This window comes from Rhipicephalus microplus, chromosome X (assembly GCF_043290135.1).
Source record: "Rhipicephalus microplus isolate Deutch F79 chromosome X, USDA_Rmic, whole genome shotgun sequence".
In the NCBI taxonomy this organism is placed as follows: domain Eukaryota; kingdom Metazoa; phylum Arthropoda; class Arachnida; order Ixodida; family Ixodidae; genus Rhipicephalus; species Rhipicephalus microplus.
The window spans coordinates 119,265,706-119,286,326 of NC_134710.1; the positions used below are offsets into that span (position 1 = coordinate 119,265,706).

The following is a 20,621-nucleotide window of genomic DNA, read 5'->3' on the forward strand; positions in this document are numbered from 1 at the left end:
TTTTTAGTTATTGTTTGCGTTTTTAAAGGATGTAAATAGTTTTCACATCATATTTTTAGGCATCCTCGTAGCACGACCTCCATGAGTAGAAGTTGCTGCTGCGTTACAACATTAAAATAGCACCTGCCTCGTGACCCTTGGACACCAGGGCTATCGATGAGGCATTCGTGCTTATGCCATATAGCTCATTATAAATTCAACGACCACCACCATTAATTCGTGTTACCTGCATTTCATGTCACCCTCATGATTTTAAATATATGTTTTACCTGCCCTAGGGCGCGGGGTTTTAGGCCCCTATACAGCCACGTAACAGCACTATAGTTCACATTCTCAACATGTGACTGCAAACCACACATCATAGCTATTTTAATGTAATTTTTCGTGGCCCTCTTTGGCCAAGTATGGCCCTCGCACCAATAAAAATCACGTATCATCACAGTGAAACCTCAGTGATACAAATCTCGTGCGGTCGAAAAAATTCATATCACCAGAAAATATAGAAAATTAATAGGTGACGAAAGAAAGTTGGTGCACGTTTTTGTTTATTGTTTCTCAGGGCTGCAGCATGAACAGCTCCAAATTATTGTGAATGAAGTTTTCAATTGTCAAGGATATATGGCCTGTGCAAGCGTGTGAAATCATGAACATGATGTGTTGTGACCCGTCACTGCAAGTAGCTCCTCCCGAATTCTAGAAAGCTTTTAGGGGCAAAGCTCCTAAAGCCGTGGGTCTGTCTATGCATTTCTGTGACCGGTTCGTAACCACCTAGTTGTATGACTCACTCAGCAGCTGGCGCTAGTGTGAGTTACAGATGGACACATGGATGAACAGACGGATGCACGGACGAATGCTTTGCCCCACTCTTTACAATTCCCTTCGTGGATATGCTGTAATTTTTTTTGCTCGTCAGGAGGTTTGCCCAAAATTCAAAAGCCTCCCGTGCAAATGGGAGTGTTGGCATGTGTGCGTGTGCATGCCCATGCTTGGTTTGCTGTGCCTGTGTGATTGTCCTGTCACCCACCCACAACAGCACGGACAGCGTTTGCTCGTACATGTGCGGTAACTTACATTCGTATCAAACTTTAGGGGGTGTAAATGGGTTCACAACAACTGCACTCCATTAGACTACATGCTAATGGACCTTGACTAGGACCACAGAAAAGTTTGTATCACTCCAAAATTTGTACGAGATGTGATCGTATCACTGAAGTTTCACTGTATATGTGCATTTAAATGTGGGAGTGTTAAGTCAGCACCGTTACTCGCCGTGACCACGAGAGTGGAACACTCATTTTCCCTGCCTGCCACTATTTTCATTAATTTTATGGTAAGGTTGATTACTGGAACAGAATAGGAAGGCAGAACATTCATTTCCTAAACTTATTTAAAATGACTCGGGCAGTGAAGATATTTTAAAAACCAATGGAATCTCGGTGAGCAGGTGCTGCAGAAGGCAAACAAAAAAAAAATTTGCAGCACAGTAAGTGGGCTGTAGTAGTGAAAGTTGAAAAGAAAAGTGAAAATTAAGCATGGAGTGCAGCATGGCATGGCACTTTCTCAGCAGTGATTTTAGTCTTTTCTAGCCTTTTTTTGTTTGTTGTAAAAAGAGTGCACATAACCTTTTCCTCCCTTCTCCTTTTCTCTTTGCCTAACATTAAAGCAAGATTAATATTGTTTCATCTCATTCACTATATACAGAGCATCTCATGTGACAAACTAATAAATTAATAAATTTAAGAAGGGTTTTAGAAAAATGGAGGGTAGACACGGTTGAATATGGTTTTCCAACATATGGCTGTTGTTAAAGTATTTTTAATGTTGTGGTTAATTGTTTAACTAAGATCTGTCATTCAAAATTTCATATTAATGTTGTAGCCAAGCACGTTTTGTTACATTTCAGAGGGCATTCTAAAAAACCAACTTTTTTTTTTTGAGACAGCGTACATGCTGCATGGTGATCTTTGTCCAGCATTTGGCCCTTTAATGCCTGTATTTAAAAGCACCCAAGAAAAAAATTTGGCTTTTGTTTTTCATCTTTAAATTGCAACCTTTATGTAATTCTGCAGTTATATTATCTAAAATGCAATTTTATTGCATACCTTTAGAATTATAGTGAATTCGTGACAACCGGCACTTAAGCTCATATGTGGCCTACTATAGGGATGTATTTAAGGCAACACAAGTATGCCATCACTGCACGAATAATGGAGATCTGTTCAGGGGGATGAAACTTGGAGTCCCTGGCAAACATTTATTCTTCTACAACTAAATCCCGCACTCAATGATCCGCAGAAAAACATCCTTTCCCAGGAATCGGTGTAGCTGACTTTTTGGGAGCCGGCTGAGTGACATGAATTTAATTGTGCCCAGAAACCCAGAAATTTATCTAGCTCATTATGAGATGGAGCCAGTTCTTTGTTAGTATTTTTCTATATTGCAAACAGATTGCTCTGCTCATCGACATGATCCATGGTGTCATAGAAAAAAAAATCCTTGAAGTATTGAAATATTCAATGGGAGCTCGAACACTTGTATCCAAAGGAGCTCGGAGTGTCACATTGAGGAAGGCAGTTTTCCAGTGTGATATTTCCTGCTGTTCTTAAAAGGTCCCCTCCCACCCCCACCCCCCTCAATCACACTGCATGTTTTGGAGAGGCACTTGGTTGATCTACCGCATCTTGGTCTTTATTCTCACTGCTCGTTGAAGACACTCGTGCTTGTGCATGAGGATCAGGACAGATATCGTCATCTTTGCTCTCACTGAAACAGCTGTCTCATTTATATTCAGGCGGCAAGTGTGTGTGGAGCCCCGCCCCTTTTTTTTTTTTTTCCTATAAAGTGAGCAGACGTCCTTCATATGCCAATAATACCGATAGTCACCATTGACTGACTGAAATGCCAAATGTCGTGAATTCGTGACATATCATGTAAGCGAGGATCATGCAACAAAAAAACCTACTTCAAGAGGACGTAACATGTGTGCAACTTCTTGGATTTATCAACACTGAAAATTTTTTGTAGGAGATTGAACATGCATCACTCGGGCAGAAAACAAAGACGTGAGAGCTGTTGCACATGCTTTGCATTTTCCTGATACACAACAGTGGCCTCCGGCTTGGTATACCTCACATGAGATAGTAGGAGATGTCTCGTGCTGAAAGCCATGTTCGCCGTGAGAATATAACAGCTGGCATTGAAGCCAGTAGGTGTTTCAAGAGCTGCTTGGTCAGCATCTCTTCGTTATGTCGCAAATTTATGACAATCGACAGTAAAAGGTAAAAGATGGCTCACGATATATGAAATAAAATCATGTGACCGTGCTCATGCAATACTGCATTGTGCTTTCAACCATGCTTTGAGTAGAGCGACTGGGCACGGGGGCTAGGGAGAAATGAGTGGCCGTGTCACTAGGCACTGGCTTCACAGTACAGCAGCATTTTTCACAACTGCACACGGCAAGGCTGTGCCAGCATCCCTGATAAGTGATGGGCTGACATACTGTGTAAATGGTTCTTTCGCTCGAAGCACGGTTTAAAGTTCTGCAATAAAGTAGCACATGAACACAGCCACATGGTTTTACTTCATATTTTGTGGTCTTTCTAAAAACACTAGAAAAAATTGACCCTCCATATGTACACTGCCACAAAAAAAAAAAAAAAATGGTTTGGTCTCATTTTCGAATGCCCTGTATAGCTGAACGAAACCCATAGCTCTAAAGTAGACATTAATAGTTTTGCATAATTGATCATAGTAATTAACTAATGAAGCATGCTTAAAATTTTGGCAAACAATATGTCATTGGTTTGATTCAGTAGCCGTCAACCACTTTTTAAATCCTTCATAGTTTTTACATGAAACACGTTAAATACAGGTTGTACCATGTAATTTGGTCCAAGACATTAAAAATGAAAACCGCATCATACGTCAATTGAACCAAATGCATACTACTCGCAGAAGCCTTTAGTTTTGAAGACTATTTGTTTGCCCGTCAACTCATTAATTCGTTATGTTTACTTAACCAACTTTTTTTCTTATAATTTACTTATGCTTGTCTAAGTTTTCGTCATTTTTTTCTTTACTTCCCTCTTTTCTTTCCTTTTTTTCCCCTCCCACCATTCTTTCCTCTATCTCTTCCCTCCTCCCGAAAGAGTAAGCAGGCCTTGTGCCCCTCCAGGTGGCAGTTGCCAGCTTTCTCTCTCCCTCTTTCTTCTGTGTCCTTGTGTATCCGTGTGTGCAATTCAAATAATATTTATAATTACCAACTTTTTAATTTTGGCCGAGGTCCCAAAGTCTAAATGCAGAGTTGTAGAGAACCTTCAAAAACTACTGATTAAATTGTTTCATTTACAGTATGTTTCACATAGTCGTTTTTGCCCATTGGAAAGAAAGTCTGAAAGTATGGAACAAGCCATGTGACAGCACTGGTTTACTGCACTGCTCTCAAGGGTGAAATCTGTGAACAAGGTCACCTGTAGCTTGTGTGTGGCCACTGCAAAGTGGCAAAGTGTTTAGATGGTGGCCCACACTTGGGCCCATTACCTTTGGAATTACAGTGCAAATGCGTACTGTTGGCCAAGCGCTGCTAAGGTGATGAAGGGCCCAAAAATTACCGCAGGTGATCTGGTTCACCAATTGTATGCTAAAGAGCAGCACAAGAGCAGTGTGCCAGCAGTCAGACGCTTTTTTGGTATACTTTGCAATATTTTTTTTAACTCAGAATAAAGGACTATGCAAGTTGTATTGTACAGAAACCAATTCAATAAGTGGTTTGTGAAGATACTCTACAACTCTGCATTCATACACAGTGATTCAGCAAACTTGACATTTGGAGCAAGCAGCTGCTATACACCAGATCTAATGCTTAAACTAAATACTAATAACTGTTTTACGAGTCAAAAGTTTCTATTTGTTAAGGTACTCATCAAATGAAGATGTAATTATAGTAATGAAATACTCATTTGAAATAGTGAATATGCACAAAACATTCTTTGCTCAGCTACATGTTGTAACGTATCTTACTTAGTACAGTTGATCAACAATGCAGTGAAAATTAATTAAAATTTGTTCATTTAGAGGAGCCCTGCCGTCAAATTTACTCATGTCAATATTCTTGCATCAACAAGTAGCTATCGACCCCCTAGTAGCAATTCACAAATTAAAACGCAACTAAGGGACGAATAACTATCACTTTTGATTTATATCACTGGTATTTAGCATGATCCAAAAAGGTCTGCAAGCCCACCATTTTTAGTGCTGGGAGCGCTTCCTCGAGGCCGCTGCCAGATCATGCCACAGCTGACCACTTTTCCATGGAAAAGAGTGACGTGAGGCTCAGCTGCTCCGCAAACATTTCGGCTGATAGGCACACATGTTGTCATACCCTGTCGGATACATTGCCGTCGTCACTTTACTAAGTGCCGACTAGGGTTGAATACAAGTCTGGAGCTTGTAATCGCCGCGATTCGTGACGTCGCGAATAATATTTGCTTCGATCGACCCTTTACAGAACAGCGATTCCAAAATGAATACTGTTCCAAGCAGCAATGAGAAGGTGCCCAAGGATGCATGCTTTAGCCATGCTCGCTAGTGGGTCTCAATTAGCTACATTGGGGAGTTTTGGTGTGCACAGCGATCGGGTATATGCTAAGGGGTCAATGAAATATCTGCACAGGCAATGCACACCAGTGGACAAATAGAATACATTCTCTGCTTGCCAGGTTTTTCTTTGCACCTCTAGATAGCTCTACCTATTTAGCCTCTCACGGTTGCGACGGTAGTAGCCGGTATTACGCGGATGGAAAGAAGCCTACGAACGAACTAAAAATCACCATTAACGACACCTGCATGTCACTTGTTAGCAATGTCATTTATCGCTACACTACTCCATTCTGATAGCTTTTGGTCGTGTATGCGTATAACATACGTGCAATGAAAAGACGCGCTCATGTGCGCTTCCAACCAGACGACTGCAGCTCACAACGGTTCCCGGAAATGCTGGCTGAAGAACACTCATTGAATCATGCTCTTTTTTTTGCCATTCTTTTATAGGTGCTTTACGTTTTGTGGTTTCACGAAAAACGTTTCCAGGCTTCGGCGCCAGTCGGCACCACAATAAAAACACTTTGATCATAGACATCATCGCTACTAGCGCATAGTTACTCAGAATGGTTTGTGTAGTCACTCGAGATGGTTTGTGTGATGTGTATCACATCAAACACGCAGCACTAGTGTCGATGTCTCAGGGCACTCTATTTTCTGCTGAGCTTTCGTATGCTGTTTGCCGTCGAAATAAACTGACATGACAAATAAAATGACGGATGCGATTCAAATTAAGCTAAGAGGACCTACGCATACTGAGCAATCGAATGAGGGGCACATTTAGATTCTGAATTTTGATGTCAGTGCTCCTTTAAAACTACTCTAGGTACAGTAATGCCAGTATTAGAACAACAGCGAAGCAAAAAAGAAAAATAACAACACATGAAAGAAAGTCATTATATTTAGCATGTGGGCTCTTCTACACTGATAACAGTAATCCAACGACCTGTCATTCATACTTTCCATTTGTTTGAGTGTTACAATGTTTCTTGCTAATTTGTTAATTTACTGAATTTGTGGCAATTTTTGTATTAGTTTTGATTGGGTCATTGTTACTCTTACTCAATTTGCTTATAAAAGGGTCTGAAATTGAAATTTGAATTTTTTTTATTTGCCCTGAAAAAACTTGCAGAAGCAGAGACTAAAGGCTATGCAGCCTGACAAAGGGCCTCTGCTCCTACAGTTTGATACGCAGGCCACTGAGCATCTTTATATCTATCAAATATTTGGGATATATTATAGCACAAAAATACCTCCAATACCTATTGTACAACTCTACTGCTTTTACACTTTGTAAGATCACGTTACATGTAGCGAGAAAACATGAATATGCACACTTCCATGCCTTGTTGCCCTTTGTGTAAGATTGCAGGATTATGACTGCTAAAATGTTGGATTATACTGTTGGAATAATGTCTTTGCTGTTGTGCACTTGTGATGAAATTGAGCACATAGACTTCTATCAGTAGTCCTGGAAGCCATGGTTAAAGCTTTTATGTTAAGCATTGTGCAACTTCCTTTTGCTTCTATTTCAGACATGTATACCAAGTGGAAACGAGAAAAGGGACCTGGAGCTCTGCTGTCTAAGGGAACATCTGACATTGGCATTAGAAGAGGTATGTCTTTTCCTTTAGTGCTAGTGAAAAAATGCTATGAGAGCCAGGGTAACTCATACTGGCAAACTTAACAAAAGGGCAAAACAAAAGTAGGGTTATTGAGTCATCTATGTAATAGGTTCATCAGTACACAAATGGTCTAAAGGAGCAAATACATCTTGATTATTTATGAAAAAGCCATAAACATCCAACAAGAGCCATGGTTAGAATGACAGGCAAATTAATTAATCATAATTTGACAGATATCCTTGAGCTCTATCACTTTGGAAAAATGTTTGCCTGTGTGCACTCACACACAAGACACTTTAAAACATGTTATGTTCTAAAGCTCTGCATGCAGCAACAGATGCTTTGTATGAACATTCGGCGTGCAAACAAGTCAGCCTTTCATGCCTACCAATTCTTCCGATTTTCCTGCAAAATGTACGAATTTTGACCACGCTTACGATTTTACGAATCCTGCCTGAAATGTTACAAATAATATTTCATTTCCGATTAAAAAAATCAAAATTAGTAAAATAGTGTGGCCTCCGCGATTGGCTACGGCACATTGCCGTAGCTAGTGGCAGAGGCCACAAAAGCGGCGTTGTGCTACATTCCGCCACCAGAAGAGAACAATATGTATTGGTGTTATCATCCTCACATACCTGCCAAGTCTCCCGCATTGTCCGGGAGACTCCTGGATTTCTACCGTTTCTTCCGTTTGTACGGTTGCCATGAAAATCTCTTGAAAATCCAAATTTGTGAACGCGATCTGGTCGCATTGACAAAAAAGCAGGTCAGTCCATTCTAGGCTTTTTGCGAGCTCACTGCATTTCATTATAAGCGCATTTGAGAGGCGTTTATCTAAATGTATAGTAGAGTCTCAGTGATGCGAAACGACGGAAGATACTAATTTGTGGAATTCCCCAGCCGAACTCATGTGTTCATTGGGCCAAAATTCGAATGTACCGAACACTTTTCCTGATCACGGCGTGTGATATTAACTTTAATACTGAAACTGTAGAACGAGGGCCAATCAAGAACAGCGTGCTCGAAACTTCGGAAGTATGCATGCAACCAGTTCATGCACTGTTTTCTACAGTGCGTGTGGTTGTTGTTGCCACAACCGCTGTGGACGAAACCGTGGTCGTTTGACACGATCATGTATGGCGACAACGTTACTGGCAGAACTCCAGAATCGTGCGCCTGGCGAACGCTCGACCAGTCAAAGCAAAACTGGTTTCCGCAAACTCTGTGCACAAAACCACGGCAGTTGCTATCATTGATAGCATAAAACAGCTTAGTTTTGAAGGCACATGCATTGAAAACAAAACTACCGTTTGCCACAACCGCCGCACACAAAACCGCCATCACGGCGATGCGATACCGATCCATGAGCTCCGAGGGCACGTGGCTGACACAGTGATAGATTAAAGGCAGTAAAGACGTAAAAAAGGCTAGAAGCGTTTTGGCATGTCTGTCCAAAGAATCTAGTAGTGAGCAAAGCCAAAGCTTTGACCTGCGCTTTCGCGGCAGCCAGCTATGCCGTCCCGTCTGTTCATGTTGTTTTGACGGAAATCGAATTTTCAGCTAGTTGTTTTGATGACACGAAATTTCAGGAGCATTTGCACTCCCCCTTTGAGACCCTCACCTTAGTGGAAAACCCTACCCTCGTGTGTTCGGCCACTTCAAGCCATTATGAGACCGCAACGCCGATGTTTGTGCATGCGTTTAGAACACACCCCACCCCCCTCCTTGTTTTTCGCGATGTTTTTTGTTTGTTTTTCTTTTTGGTGCCAAAAATGGGGGAAGTAATTAAGTGCGTCGATTTGACTTATGGCGGCAAAACATCATTATGCTTTGCGCTAAAGGCAAATTCATTACAGCTACAAGTTTAAAAAAAGTCAGTATCCCCGCCCCCCTTCCCCACATGGGTGGTTTTACGAATTGCCAGGTTGACAGGTATGGCCTTTTCATGTAACATAGTATCATTAATAAAGCACTCGGGATCATCCCACATATTAGAAACAGCAGTAACATTGGCTTGTCATTGCAACTGTAAAAGCTTAGCTGATAATAGCATATCATAATGAGACAGGAGTGCATGCTCAATGGCATGCTTGTTTGTCTGTTTTGGTGCATTTCTGGAGTAATATGAGAAAAATAATAAACAGGCACAGAAAGCGAAAAAGTCAGTAAGAATGCTGGACTTTGAACACCTGGAAATTAAAAACCAACCACTAATATAAATTGTCTTTCCAGGTAAAGCCTATTCCTTTTTCCGAGAGCTAAACCAGCTACACGGGTTTTAAACCCATTTGTTTCACTGACCTACTGTCGCTACTGCTGCACTGCATCTTAGCTGATCGGATAATCTATTTTGATGCACCTTAATGTGCATTGAGAAATTGAGAAGGTGGTAACTCGAAACACGTCCTGTCTTGACACCATAGTTCTGATTGAACAATCTTCACGATTCTTGTGGTACGTATTGCTAAGTATCGACAAGGCTGGGAAATCCTTACCACTTCCAAACGCATGTTAGTGGTTAAGAGTGATCATGTAGACACACACTCTGTGAGAGATGACAGCATTAAGGCTCACTTTTTCAACAAACACTTTTGCCACACTTTTTCAGCATACTCATAAAACGCTGCCAATCGGTTGTCGAAGCTCCTGAAGACATGAGGATCACGCATTATAGTGCAGCAGGTGGCCTGGAATTTACACGCATTTCTCAAAGTCAACTAGAAAGTGTTCCTTGTTCTTTCTACAAATGATGCCATATATCCAAACTATCGTGCCATATACTAAATTTCATGGCTGTTGCCTCATTTCAGCTTTGTGATTTACATACTTACTGTGGCTGCCACGGGAAGTTGCCACAGGCCTGCGCACTCACACAATTACTGAAAGTAAGCCACACATTCAAAGGAAAAAAACTAAGTTCTCAAGGTCCTGACGAGCACCTTACGTAACTTCTTTCTCCCATGTGATTCCTTTGTGCTTAGCTTTGAGCGCATTTGTCAGGACAAGAGAAGAGAAAAAGCAACTACAGTGTCTGACAAATCTCTAAATCCGCTTGTACCTGAAGGTGTCTAAAAAAGTTTTGTGGCAGTCGATTCGTGAGTCAAACTACTCCTTTTAGAAGCCATTCAATGATTACTTGGGGAATTATTGTAGGGCCCTTTATATTTGTGCTGTTAGTTATAAGTATTGTTAGACTTTCTTTGTCATGCTAAGGTTCCATGAACTAATCTGTGAAAGCAGCAAGCCCTGATAATACTGGTTAAAGAGCATCAATAACCAGCATTGAGGTCATACCGGTGCTAGTTTTTCATCTATGCTTTTACATTCCTAGTGTGTCACATGGAAGTCATTTCTCCCTTTTTGTTTGTCAACTTTTCAAGTGCATAATTTTTCTCTCTTGTAATTTTTTCACTTTTTCTGATCATGAGTACGCTCTACCTCTTGTAACACTAACCGAAGATATCAGTAAAGAAATGCTTGTGAGCCCCACTTATAAATTAGGAATGTGCAAATATTCAAAATTTCAAATATTTTTTAATAGTGTTGGCTATTTGATTTTATTCACACTGGTATTTTATAATTCGAACTTCCCGATAGCAAATACGTACATTCAAAATCCTATTGCAAGTACTCCCTTCACATATTTAATATGCTTCACCGCATTACAATGTCATATTATGGTAAAGCTTCCTTTCAGGCGTGCTACAGTCGCAAATTTATTGACTTGAAAAAAATCTGGTTCCGGCATGAAGATGATGGATGTGGCAGAGATGGGGGCCCAATTAATGCTCTTTTGTACCTGAAATTGTTTCATAAAAAGTCTAGAAAATCAGACGCTGAGGGTTTTCCCCACGGGTAATGTAGTAATTTTGACCTGTGTTATGGTACAAGCATGCATCTTCCGGGTGCCCCACCGCCGCCGCAGACGCGCACTGTGCAGCAGCCAAGAGCGAGCACTCATAACTGCGCACGGGTAAGCGCGAGGCAGACCTGTGCTCCACAAGCCAGTATTGCCACTGTTGTTGCCACCGCAGGCGCATGTGCGGATGTCTTCCTTCTCTCTCCAAAGCAAAAACGAGAAAAAAAAACTACTTTTGCATTGGTAGTGCCACGCTTTTAGTTAGCGTAACATATGTGGGGCCGCACTACTCATGGAGGTCACTGCACCAAATAGTTTTTTGTGGTATCTGTGCCTGTGTCCGTGTCGTTCGCTCTTTGTTTTCGTTGCTGTACATGCGTGCATGGTGTGGCTCCCGACGATGTTCAGCTTTGCTTTTTCTTCTTTTTTTGGGGGGGAAGCTTTTTTTTTTTAATGCAGACAACTGTGTCGTCACCACCAAGGGGATGTGAAAGTAGGCGCTGATAGAAACTCTCCAAGACCACGGTGATGACAGATCTTCAAAGGTCGACTCGTCATGCACTTCCGTCTTGCGCCACGCCGCGAGTTCGCAGGCTTGTAGCTTTTGTGATTAGACGATTATTTCTGGCAACAACACAACGGTGTTTAATGCAATGCAATGAACACGACGGCACAAAATTGTAATTTTATACGAAGTAAGGCTCTCAGTCGACTCTTTCTGATCCGATATCGTGGAACTCCTGCGAAACGCTGGTGTGAGCAAAACACAGCCGCTCCAGGAACGTTCACACAGTCCCTTCACTCTGAAAGCGCACTGATATTTGCCGAGATAGCAAGCATGCCAAGGATCGCGACCGCCCTTAAAATCAAAGTTTATTAATGCTACTCAAGCGATCCCCCCTCCCTCCCTCGCATTATTTCATGCTCGTTCAGGACAGGTGGTTTCCTATCAGTTTGAGCACTCGACATCAGCTCTAACATGCGGGGGATGTTATCTTCTGCACCTTCCAGGCGATGAAGATGAGCCGACTCATTTGATCTCTGCGCTCGCTTTTACCGCTCGTGAAAGAACTTACGATGTGCGAGGGCATGTTATCGATTTAGTCTTGTTACGAAACATGGTGGTGACGGCAAAAGCCCGTCGAGAATGTCCATGTAATTGCTATCGCAATAGTAATACAGTTTTTTATGCTAAATAAGTGTTTCGGGTTAGCTCTGTCTTCAGTCTTCCTTCTGTTTAATTTGTGCATTTAATTTCCAAATTTTGGTACCAATCCTGCATATAACAAAATCCTCTTTATAACGAATTTTTCCAGGAATTTATCAAATTTGTCATATGCAGGTTTAACTATATTGACATTTACGAGGCAGACTAACTCTGAAATTGGAGGTAGTACACGCTTGTCTGCCACATCAATTGAGCTTCCACAGAAGTTGAAAGAGGAGGAGAGGTTGAGGAAATAACATCTTTGCCTTTCCCATGTAAAGTGTTGGCAACATTTCGGTTGTGCCCAATCATGTACTTAAATACAGTTTGGTCTCTACATTGCCTCATTCTCAATAAAACAACTATGAAAAACTATCTCACCAGCACTTCATTAACCTAGCCAAAAGGAACGCTTTTATGTTGCTGTCTCTTAAGAATATGCTTAGGAATCCCCTCCAATTTTTGTTCTGCAATTTCACTTCGAAGTATTTGAAAAATATTTTATTTCAATTCGACTCGCACTCGTTCTTCAGTATTCCAGTCTGCTTTGCACCCAAAATTTTGATATTTGCACAGCTCCAGTAGAAATATAGTGAGTCAACAAAAAAGAAAGAAAGAACAAAAAAGTTTAATTACTTTTTCAAATTCAAGTTTTGCATTAGAATTATTTCAAAACAGCATCACCCAACTAAAGTCTTTAGCACTGCTATCATTTCCAGGCTCAGTCAAAGGCTTTGCTTGCCATGGATCTGCAGCTTCACCTGGATAGATCAGCTAAAGAGGTAAGAGCTGAATGTTGGTTTCTGCCGCAACATAATTAAATAATTGAGTTTGCACACATGCACTTGTACACTCAAACCTTATAACGAAGTTGCATCTTGCACGAAAGTAAGTTCCTTATACCCGAAAATTTGGTATAAAAGTTTATTCCTAACACTACATCTATTGCAAGACTATTTTTCATTTTCTTTATTATGACAGATATTTCGTTATATTTGGGTTTGTTATATCGCGGTTTGAGTGTATATGCTTGTATGCTGTGTGATTAATGAATAGTCAGAAGAGATAATATAAGAAAAGCATTTGACAATGACAAGGATTGTTATTTCAACACTCACACTAGGTAGGCAACCAGCCATTGGAATTTATTCATCAACTAACACAGCTTAGATATAAATGTATTTTAGGGCCAATGTTAATATAGGAGGCTGTATAAGCACAGGAGACTAATGTAGGGTAAAGGAATGAAGTGTAAATTAAAGGGCTCATTTTTTATTAAACACAATATTAGTGAGAATTAACAGACAATGTTGCCAAGGAAAGTATCGGGTAAGTTATTAGAAGTTATTGTAAAGTAAATACGGAGAAAGACAAGTAGACATCAACTTGCTTGAAAGAGTTTTTCATGCTCGTCATAATGGAAACAGGCTGCGCTGACTGACGCTCCCACGTTTAATGCACATATATAAAATTAAACTAAAAGGTGGGTCTGTTGGTTTGGTTGCATAATGAAGATTTTGCGCACACAACATGAAGACACAAATGAAAGCCTCTCAAGGACCAGGGCAGACTATCAACTGACCTTTATTCTAAAAGAAAACACAATATATATATATATATATATATTATGACGTCTGGGTTGAGACAGCGTTTATTCGGCCCAAGGGCTCAGCATCGAACGGGCAGTCTGAGACCGAGCGTGCACACACCCGATGATGATTGTAGTGACCCCCAGTGAAGATGAGGACAGTGACTCAGACGGATGATTATGATAATGCATATATGAGAAACGCATAATGAATGCCCACAATATATATATATATAAAAGGCAAAGAGGTGTATACCTAAGGGGTCGTTTTTCCGTGTTTTGACACAATATCGTAGGTGACACAATATCAAGGTCATAAGTTCGATTGCTTTTCACGGCAAGTTATTTTTTCACCCACTTTTCTTTCTTCTTATTTTTACATTACATTGGATCCAATAACTTCCCCTATACATTCCTTGGCATTATTGTCTGTTATATCTCATATATATATATATATATATATGAGATCTAACAGACAGTAATGCCAAGGAATGTACAGGGGAAGTTATTAGAACCAATGGAATATAAATAAGAAGAAAGAAAAGTGGATGAAAAAATAACCAGCCGTGAGCAGGAATCGAACCTACGACCTTCGAATAATGCGTTCGATGCTCTAACCACTGAGCTACCACAGTGACCTTTCCTCCATCCACTTTTTTTTTGGTTTATATGTGAATTTAGAAGTAGGAGTGACAGTCAGCGCCATCTATAAGCCAAACGACGAGTGTGAAAACACTCTTATGCGCATGTTTGGCGTCACGTAGCACATGAACTTATTATGAGCGGGCAGCTGATTAATTGTCCCTCTTATACAACCTAAACACACCATTCACATATAAACCCAAAAAAAGTGGATGGAGGGAAGGTCGCTGTGGTAGCTCAGTGGTTAGAGCATCGAACGCGTTATTCGAAGGTCGTAGGTTCGATTCCTACTCACGGCTGGTTATTTTTTCATCCACTTTTCTTTCTTCTTATTTACATTCCATTGGTTCTAATAACTTCCCCTGTACATTCCTTGGCATTACTGTCTGTTAGATCTCATTAATATTGTGTTAAAACACAGAAAAACGAGCCCTTAGGTATACACTTCTTTCCCTTACACACACACACATATATATATATATATATATATATATATATATTAGTTAGTTAGTTAGTTACAGTTAGTTACAGCACCTCATGATCACTGTGCATGAGCCGAATGGTATAGTATATTTTTTTTACATAAACAAATAAAACCTTGAACAAAGACTTTTCAGTATCACATCTCGTTTAGCAAGTAAACTTCGTTGTCATTCAGCGCTGTGGATGACACTGGACTGACACATATGCCTTGAAATCTAGAGATATGCCAAGCTTCCACAATCGCTCTTGTTGTCTGATTAGGATGAAAATACGAAAATCAGTTTGATTAAACAAAAAACTACACGAATTTGAAGAAGAGCGTGCCTTATGTATTGCTGCATGTGTTTCCGGCTTTCCCTTCAAATAGGCCAAGTGCTTTTTAAACCTTGCATTCAAGCATCGGCTCATTTGACCAACATAACAATGGCCACATTTGAGGGGAATGTTATGAACTACATTTTTTTTTGCACTCAACCACTTGGTGATCAGGACACTTGGAACATTTTTATACCTATATCTTTACCACTGTCTTCGTATAGATTATGTATTTACAGCAGGACACACACCTTTTAGTCCTTTGTTTTTTACCAAGAAAACTACTTTGACACCATACTTAGCTGCCACCTTCATAAGTTTATGGGAAAAACTAAGAATTCAGGGGACTACTGAAAATTTGTTTGCATCCTGGCTTCTCTCCATGGATTTCATTTCTATGGAAAAAAATTTAGATTTGTATCAAGAAATCAGAGTCGGCTGGAAATACACAGGGCTTTGCTCAAATACTGACGAACAGACGACGTTGCCTGCACTCACTGGAGTACTCAGACGGCAAGATAAAAGAATATCACTGTCTCTAGATTTACTTAGGTGCCTTAGTGACAGCAGTATATGTTTAAAGTGGCCTTGCCACACTTTTTCAAGTAATTGTCTAATATCTTCATTAAAAGAGTTTATTATCTCATGAATCAACTGCCACAAAAAAGTTTAGAATCCAAGTATTAGTGGAGTTACAGGGATTAGCCACATGCTTTAAAGGGTCCCTGCAACACTTTTTAAGCATGGTCAGAAAACGCTGCCGATCGGTAGTAGAGGCTTCCGACAACACGCGAGCCAAATAATATAGCGAAGCGCATGGCCTGGAATTTACCATAAATTATCGAAGTCAGCTAAAAATTGCTTTCTCTTCTCTCGACAAATGACAAAATATGCTCAAAAATCACTCTTAGAACGCCCATTTATCAGCCATTGGCTGACTCGAGCATTGCGCGCTTTGGTCGTTACATAGATCGCCGCAAGAGGCCGCGACTTGTCCACGTGTGCGCGATCACACTGAAAAAGCCGTGCATTCGAAGAAAAAAAATAAAGAAGTGTTCAAGGTCACGAGGCGTGCGTAACGTTTTTCTTTGTGCCTGCCATCCCTCCCTGCTTAGCTTCTAGCGCTTTCGTAGGGACGAGAGAAGAGAGAATGCAGCTGCAGCAAGCGACAAATCTTTGTAACTTCACTTGTACTGGACGGATTCTTAAAATTTTTGCGGCATAGAATTTGTGAGGCAACAAGCTCTTGCGGTGAATTCATTACATGGTTACTTGAAAAAGTGTTTCAGGGCCCTTTAAGCACTTTCTTCCCTTTTTGTACCAGTGATCTTATCATCCCCCTCTCTGCATAGGAAAGGTATGCAGGGAGGGGGATGACAAGGGGCCCAAGAAGATGTGTTCTTTTGTTAGTGTGCATCATGATTTTGAGCACTTTCTTTTCTTTTTTTTGAACGTGTGGCTTGCTTTCACTGTGGTTGCAAGCGTTTGCAGACAGGTTTTGGCGTCTCACGGGAACCACGATAACTACGCAGCTCACAATGCTCAAATCAGCCAATGGCTGACGACTTTGGAAATATTGCACAATAATTTGGGCATGTGGTGTCATTTGTAGATAAAAGAGGGAGCCATTTCTCGCTGACTTCGTGAATTAATGGTGAATTCCAGACAGCGTGCCGCCGCACTGTAATGTATGGCATGCATGTTCTCTGGAGCCTAGACTACCTATCAGCAGAATTTTCTGACCATGTCGAAAAAGTGTTGCAGGGTTCAGCCAATGTTCATTGTTTTTCACTGCGGTGTGGTGATTGCAGTACGAACAGACGATGATGGAGAATTCGACATTCTACCTGTAATGACTGGGGAAGTAACTAAAGCCCTAGAAGAATGCAAAGAGGCAAAGCCACTGGTGAGGGTAAGGTAACAACAGACCTGTTGAAAGGTGGTAGAGAGATTGTTTTAGAAAAACTGGCCACATTATATACGAAGTGTCTTTTGACTAGAAGAGTACCAGAATCTTGGAAGAATGCCAACATCACCTTAATCCATAAGAAAGGAGACGTCAAGTACTTGGAAAAATATACAGGCCGATCAGCTTACTGTTTGTCCTTTACGAACTATTTACAAAAATAATAGTAATAGAATTAGCGGCATTAGAGTACAATCAACCAAAGGACCAAGCAGGGTTTTGTACAGGCTACTTCACAATAGACTATATTCATACCATCAATCAGGTGATAGAGAAATACGAGGAATATAAGCAACCTCTCTACACGAATGCATATTTGGGTTGCACGAAAAAACATGGATGAAGGAGAGTACCCAGGACACTTTTTGCACAACCCAAATATGTGTTCAAGAATGCACCAGCTAGCCCAAGGGAAAGCTTTACTGCCCTTTCCATAGCCTTCATGGATTACGAGATGTTTGACTCTGTAGAGACATCAGCAGTCATGCAGGCACTAAGGAATCAGGGCATCGACGAACACTACTTAAACATACTGGATGAAATCTACAGCGGATCCACAGCCACCATAGTTCTTCATATATAAAGTGACAGAATCCCAATAACGAAGGGTGTAAGGCAGGGAGACACGATCTCTCCAATGCTATTCACTGCATGTTTACAGGAGGTTTTCAGAGCCCTAGATTGGGAAGAGTTATGAATAAGAGTTCATGGAGAGTGTCTTAGTAACATGCAATTTTCCAATGGCATGTCTTGACGAGTAACTCAGGGGACGTATTACAGCTTATGAACACTGAACTGGTCACAGAAAGCAGAAGAGTAGGTCGTGAAATTAATATGCATAAAATTAAAATGAAGTGCAACAGTCTCGGAAGAAAACAGAGCTTTGCAATAGGTGGGTCCCGCCACAGTGGTCTAGTGGCTAAGGTACCCGGCTGCTGACCCGCAGGTCGCGGGTTCGAATCCAGGCTGCGGCGACTGCATTTTTGATGGGAGGCGAAAATTTTGTAGGCTCGTGTGCTCAGATGATTTGGGTGCTTGTTAAAGAACTCCAGGTGGTCGAAATTTCTGGAGCCCTCCACTACGGCATCTCTCATAGTCATATGGTGGTTTTGAGACGTTAAACCCCACATATCTATCAATAAATTGTGACAGATGGAGACCCTAGACGTTGCAAGGAATATGTCTACTTAAGACAGTAACTGTGGAGCCGAACTATGAGAGTGATGCGAAGAATAAGGACGGGATGGGTAACATTCGGCAAGAATTCTCAAATTATGAATGGTAATCTATCGCTAACCTTCTAGAGGAAAGTATATAACAGCTGAATATTGTCGGTACTTACCTACAGAGCGAAAACCTGCACTCTCACCAAGAGCGTTCATCTTAAATTGAGGTCGACGCTGCGAGCGATGGAAAGGAAAATGATAGGTGTAAGAGACAATAAGAGAGCAGAGTGGATCAGGGAATAAACCAGGGTTAAGGATATCACATAGTTGAAATCAAGAAGAAGAAATGGACATGGGCCGGGCACATAGTGCATAGGCAGGAAAACTGCTGGTTGTTAAGGGATGACCGCTGGTCATTTAGGGTAGTTGGGTGGGCCGATAAAATTACAAAGTTTGCAGGTATAATGCAACAGCAGAAAGCACATGACCGGGTTTACTGGCAGATCATGGGAGAGGTCTTTGCCCTGCAGTGGGCAAAGTCAGACTGATGATGATGATGAACATTGCATCTCACAAAGAAAAATGAGCCCTAAAATTTCCACTTCTTCACTTCTTTTCTCGATCACTTCTTTCCTCGATCACAGTAGCTTTTATATCAAGATGTAGTATGACACATTATTTAATGTGGCAGAAAACAGGAACTGATTCATGTCTTGCTAGGCGTATTGCGATGCAGATGTGAGATACCTTATACCCAAACAGTATGTATACTATCTAAAATCAAACATCATGCATCAGCCACATTAATATTACCCTCACCTCTGCTAACCGCACCCTTTGACTCCTCAAACATAAATTAAAAGGAGCCCCAATGCATGTAAAAAACTAGCATACGTAGTGTTACTCCATTCAAAATTAGAATACACATCTGCCATCTGGGACCCTGAACAAACATATATCATCAATAACATATAAGCGCTGCAGAACCATGCTGTGTAATTAATTTTTCTGATTATTCATGTTGCAGTAGTGTTAGATCATTAAAAAAGGAAGGTGAGTTGGATAACCTAGCACTTTGCCATAAAATTTTTTTGGTTATCACTGGTTCATAAACTTCATCATCATTCTCTTCACGATGAATTTATTCAGTCACTATTAGCTAACTTCCCTCGTCATGATCATACTAATAAAGTCAATTGCATAAACTGCCAGTCTTTACATTGTGCGCATTCATTTTCACATCACATAATAACTGAGTGGAATGCATAAACATCAGACATTGCTACGAAACATAATCTTAGCATATTTCAAGATCTTCTTCACGCACAACTTCCCACCTAATCATAGTATGTTATTTTTATTTTTCTTGTCATTTGAGGTGATTTTCTAGTGAATCTGGTGACTGTTTTATATTGTTTATCTGCTTGAAAATTTTTATACATTGTCTCACCTCATTTACTATGAAAAGTTTTTTTTTTTTTTCGTCTTTTGAAATGCATAAGATGTGAGTGATGTCTGTCCCCCTCGTGTAATATCCTGATGTTGAGGGCGTTTGGGTTTTTTATATAAAAAAATAAATAAAAATGTATTTTCAATTCTGCTCAACATTCACTGGATTTCTGCCAAGTGAATACAACTGTAGCACTTGCTTTTTTTTTATAATGGCTGCATATAATTGAACAGCTAAGTTGACAGTAGGGCATGTTTGCAATAGGTTTCACTTGCTAGCTTACGCTGTCTCATATTGTTGGCTTTCAGCCTCCAGTTTTTTGTTGTTGTTTTTTTCATTTTCAATATACCATGTTTAGTCGCGTAATGAACCCACTTTTATCTTTAGAGAGAAATTGATGCCAATTTTGGTGGAGGGTTTATTACGTGGGGAAAAAAGGCATGGGATTTATATAGTATCAGAAATTTTGCATGATTGTTTTGGCCCGGGAAATGTGCGACAAATCTTTTTTGTAGCCCAAAGCTCCTCCTGTTTTCTCCCATAACAAACGCACACGGATCGACGCCAAAGTGTCATCCAGCCACTCCGTTCCCATGCTCCAGTGCATGCAGCCGTGTAGCTCGTGTAAAGGTTGAATGCGCCCTGCGCAGCAGGTGTCCAACTAAATTCACTACAGAGCGCGGCATAAAAACACTCCGGGTTTTTGTCATCTTGAC

General features: G+C 40.7%; 1 protein-coding gene across 11 annotated transcripts in view; it reads left to right on the top strand.

Annotated features, from left to right (window-relative positions):
* Nucleotides 1–20,621, top strand: part of LOC119176364 (uncharacterized) — a 101,174-nt gene that overhangs the window by 68,728 nt on the left and 11,825 nt on the right. For 9 of the 11 annotated variants that reach the window (XM_075877492.1, XM_037427611.2, XM_075877500.1 and 6 more), the window contains 2 exons: nt 7,137–7,217; nt 13,015–13,077. In XM_075877492.1, coding sequence (XP_075733607.1) covers nt 7,137–7,217; nt 13,015–13,077 — 144 coding nt within the window. The remainder of the gene's footprint in view (nt 1–7,136; nt 7,218–13,014; nt 13,078–20,621) is intronic. The other 2 variants (XM_075877493.1, XM_075877497.1) reach the window with 1 other exon arrangement.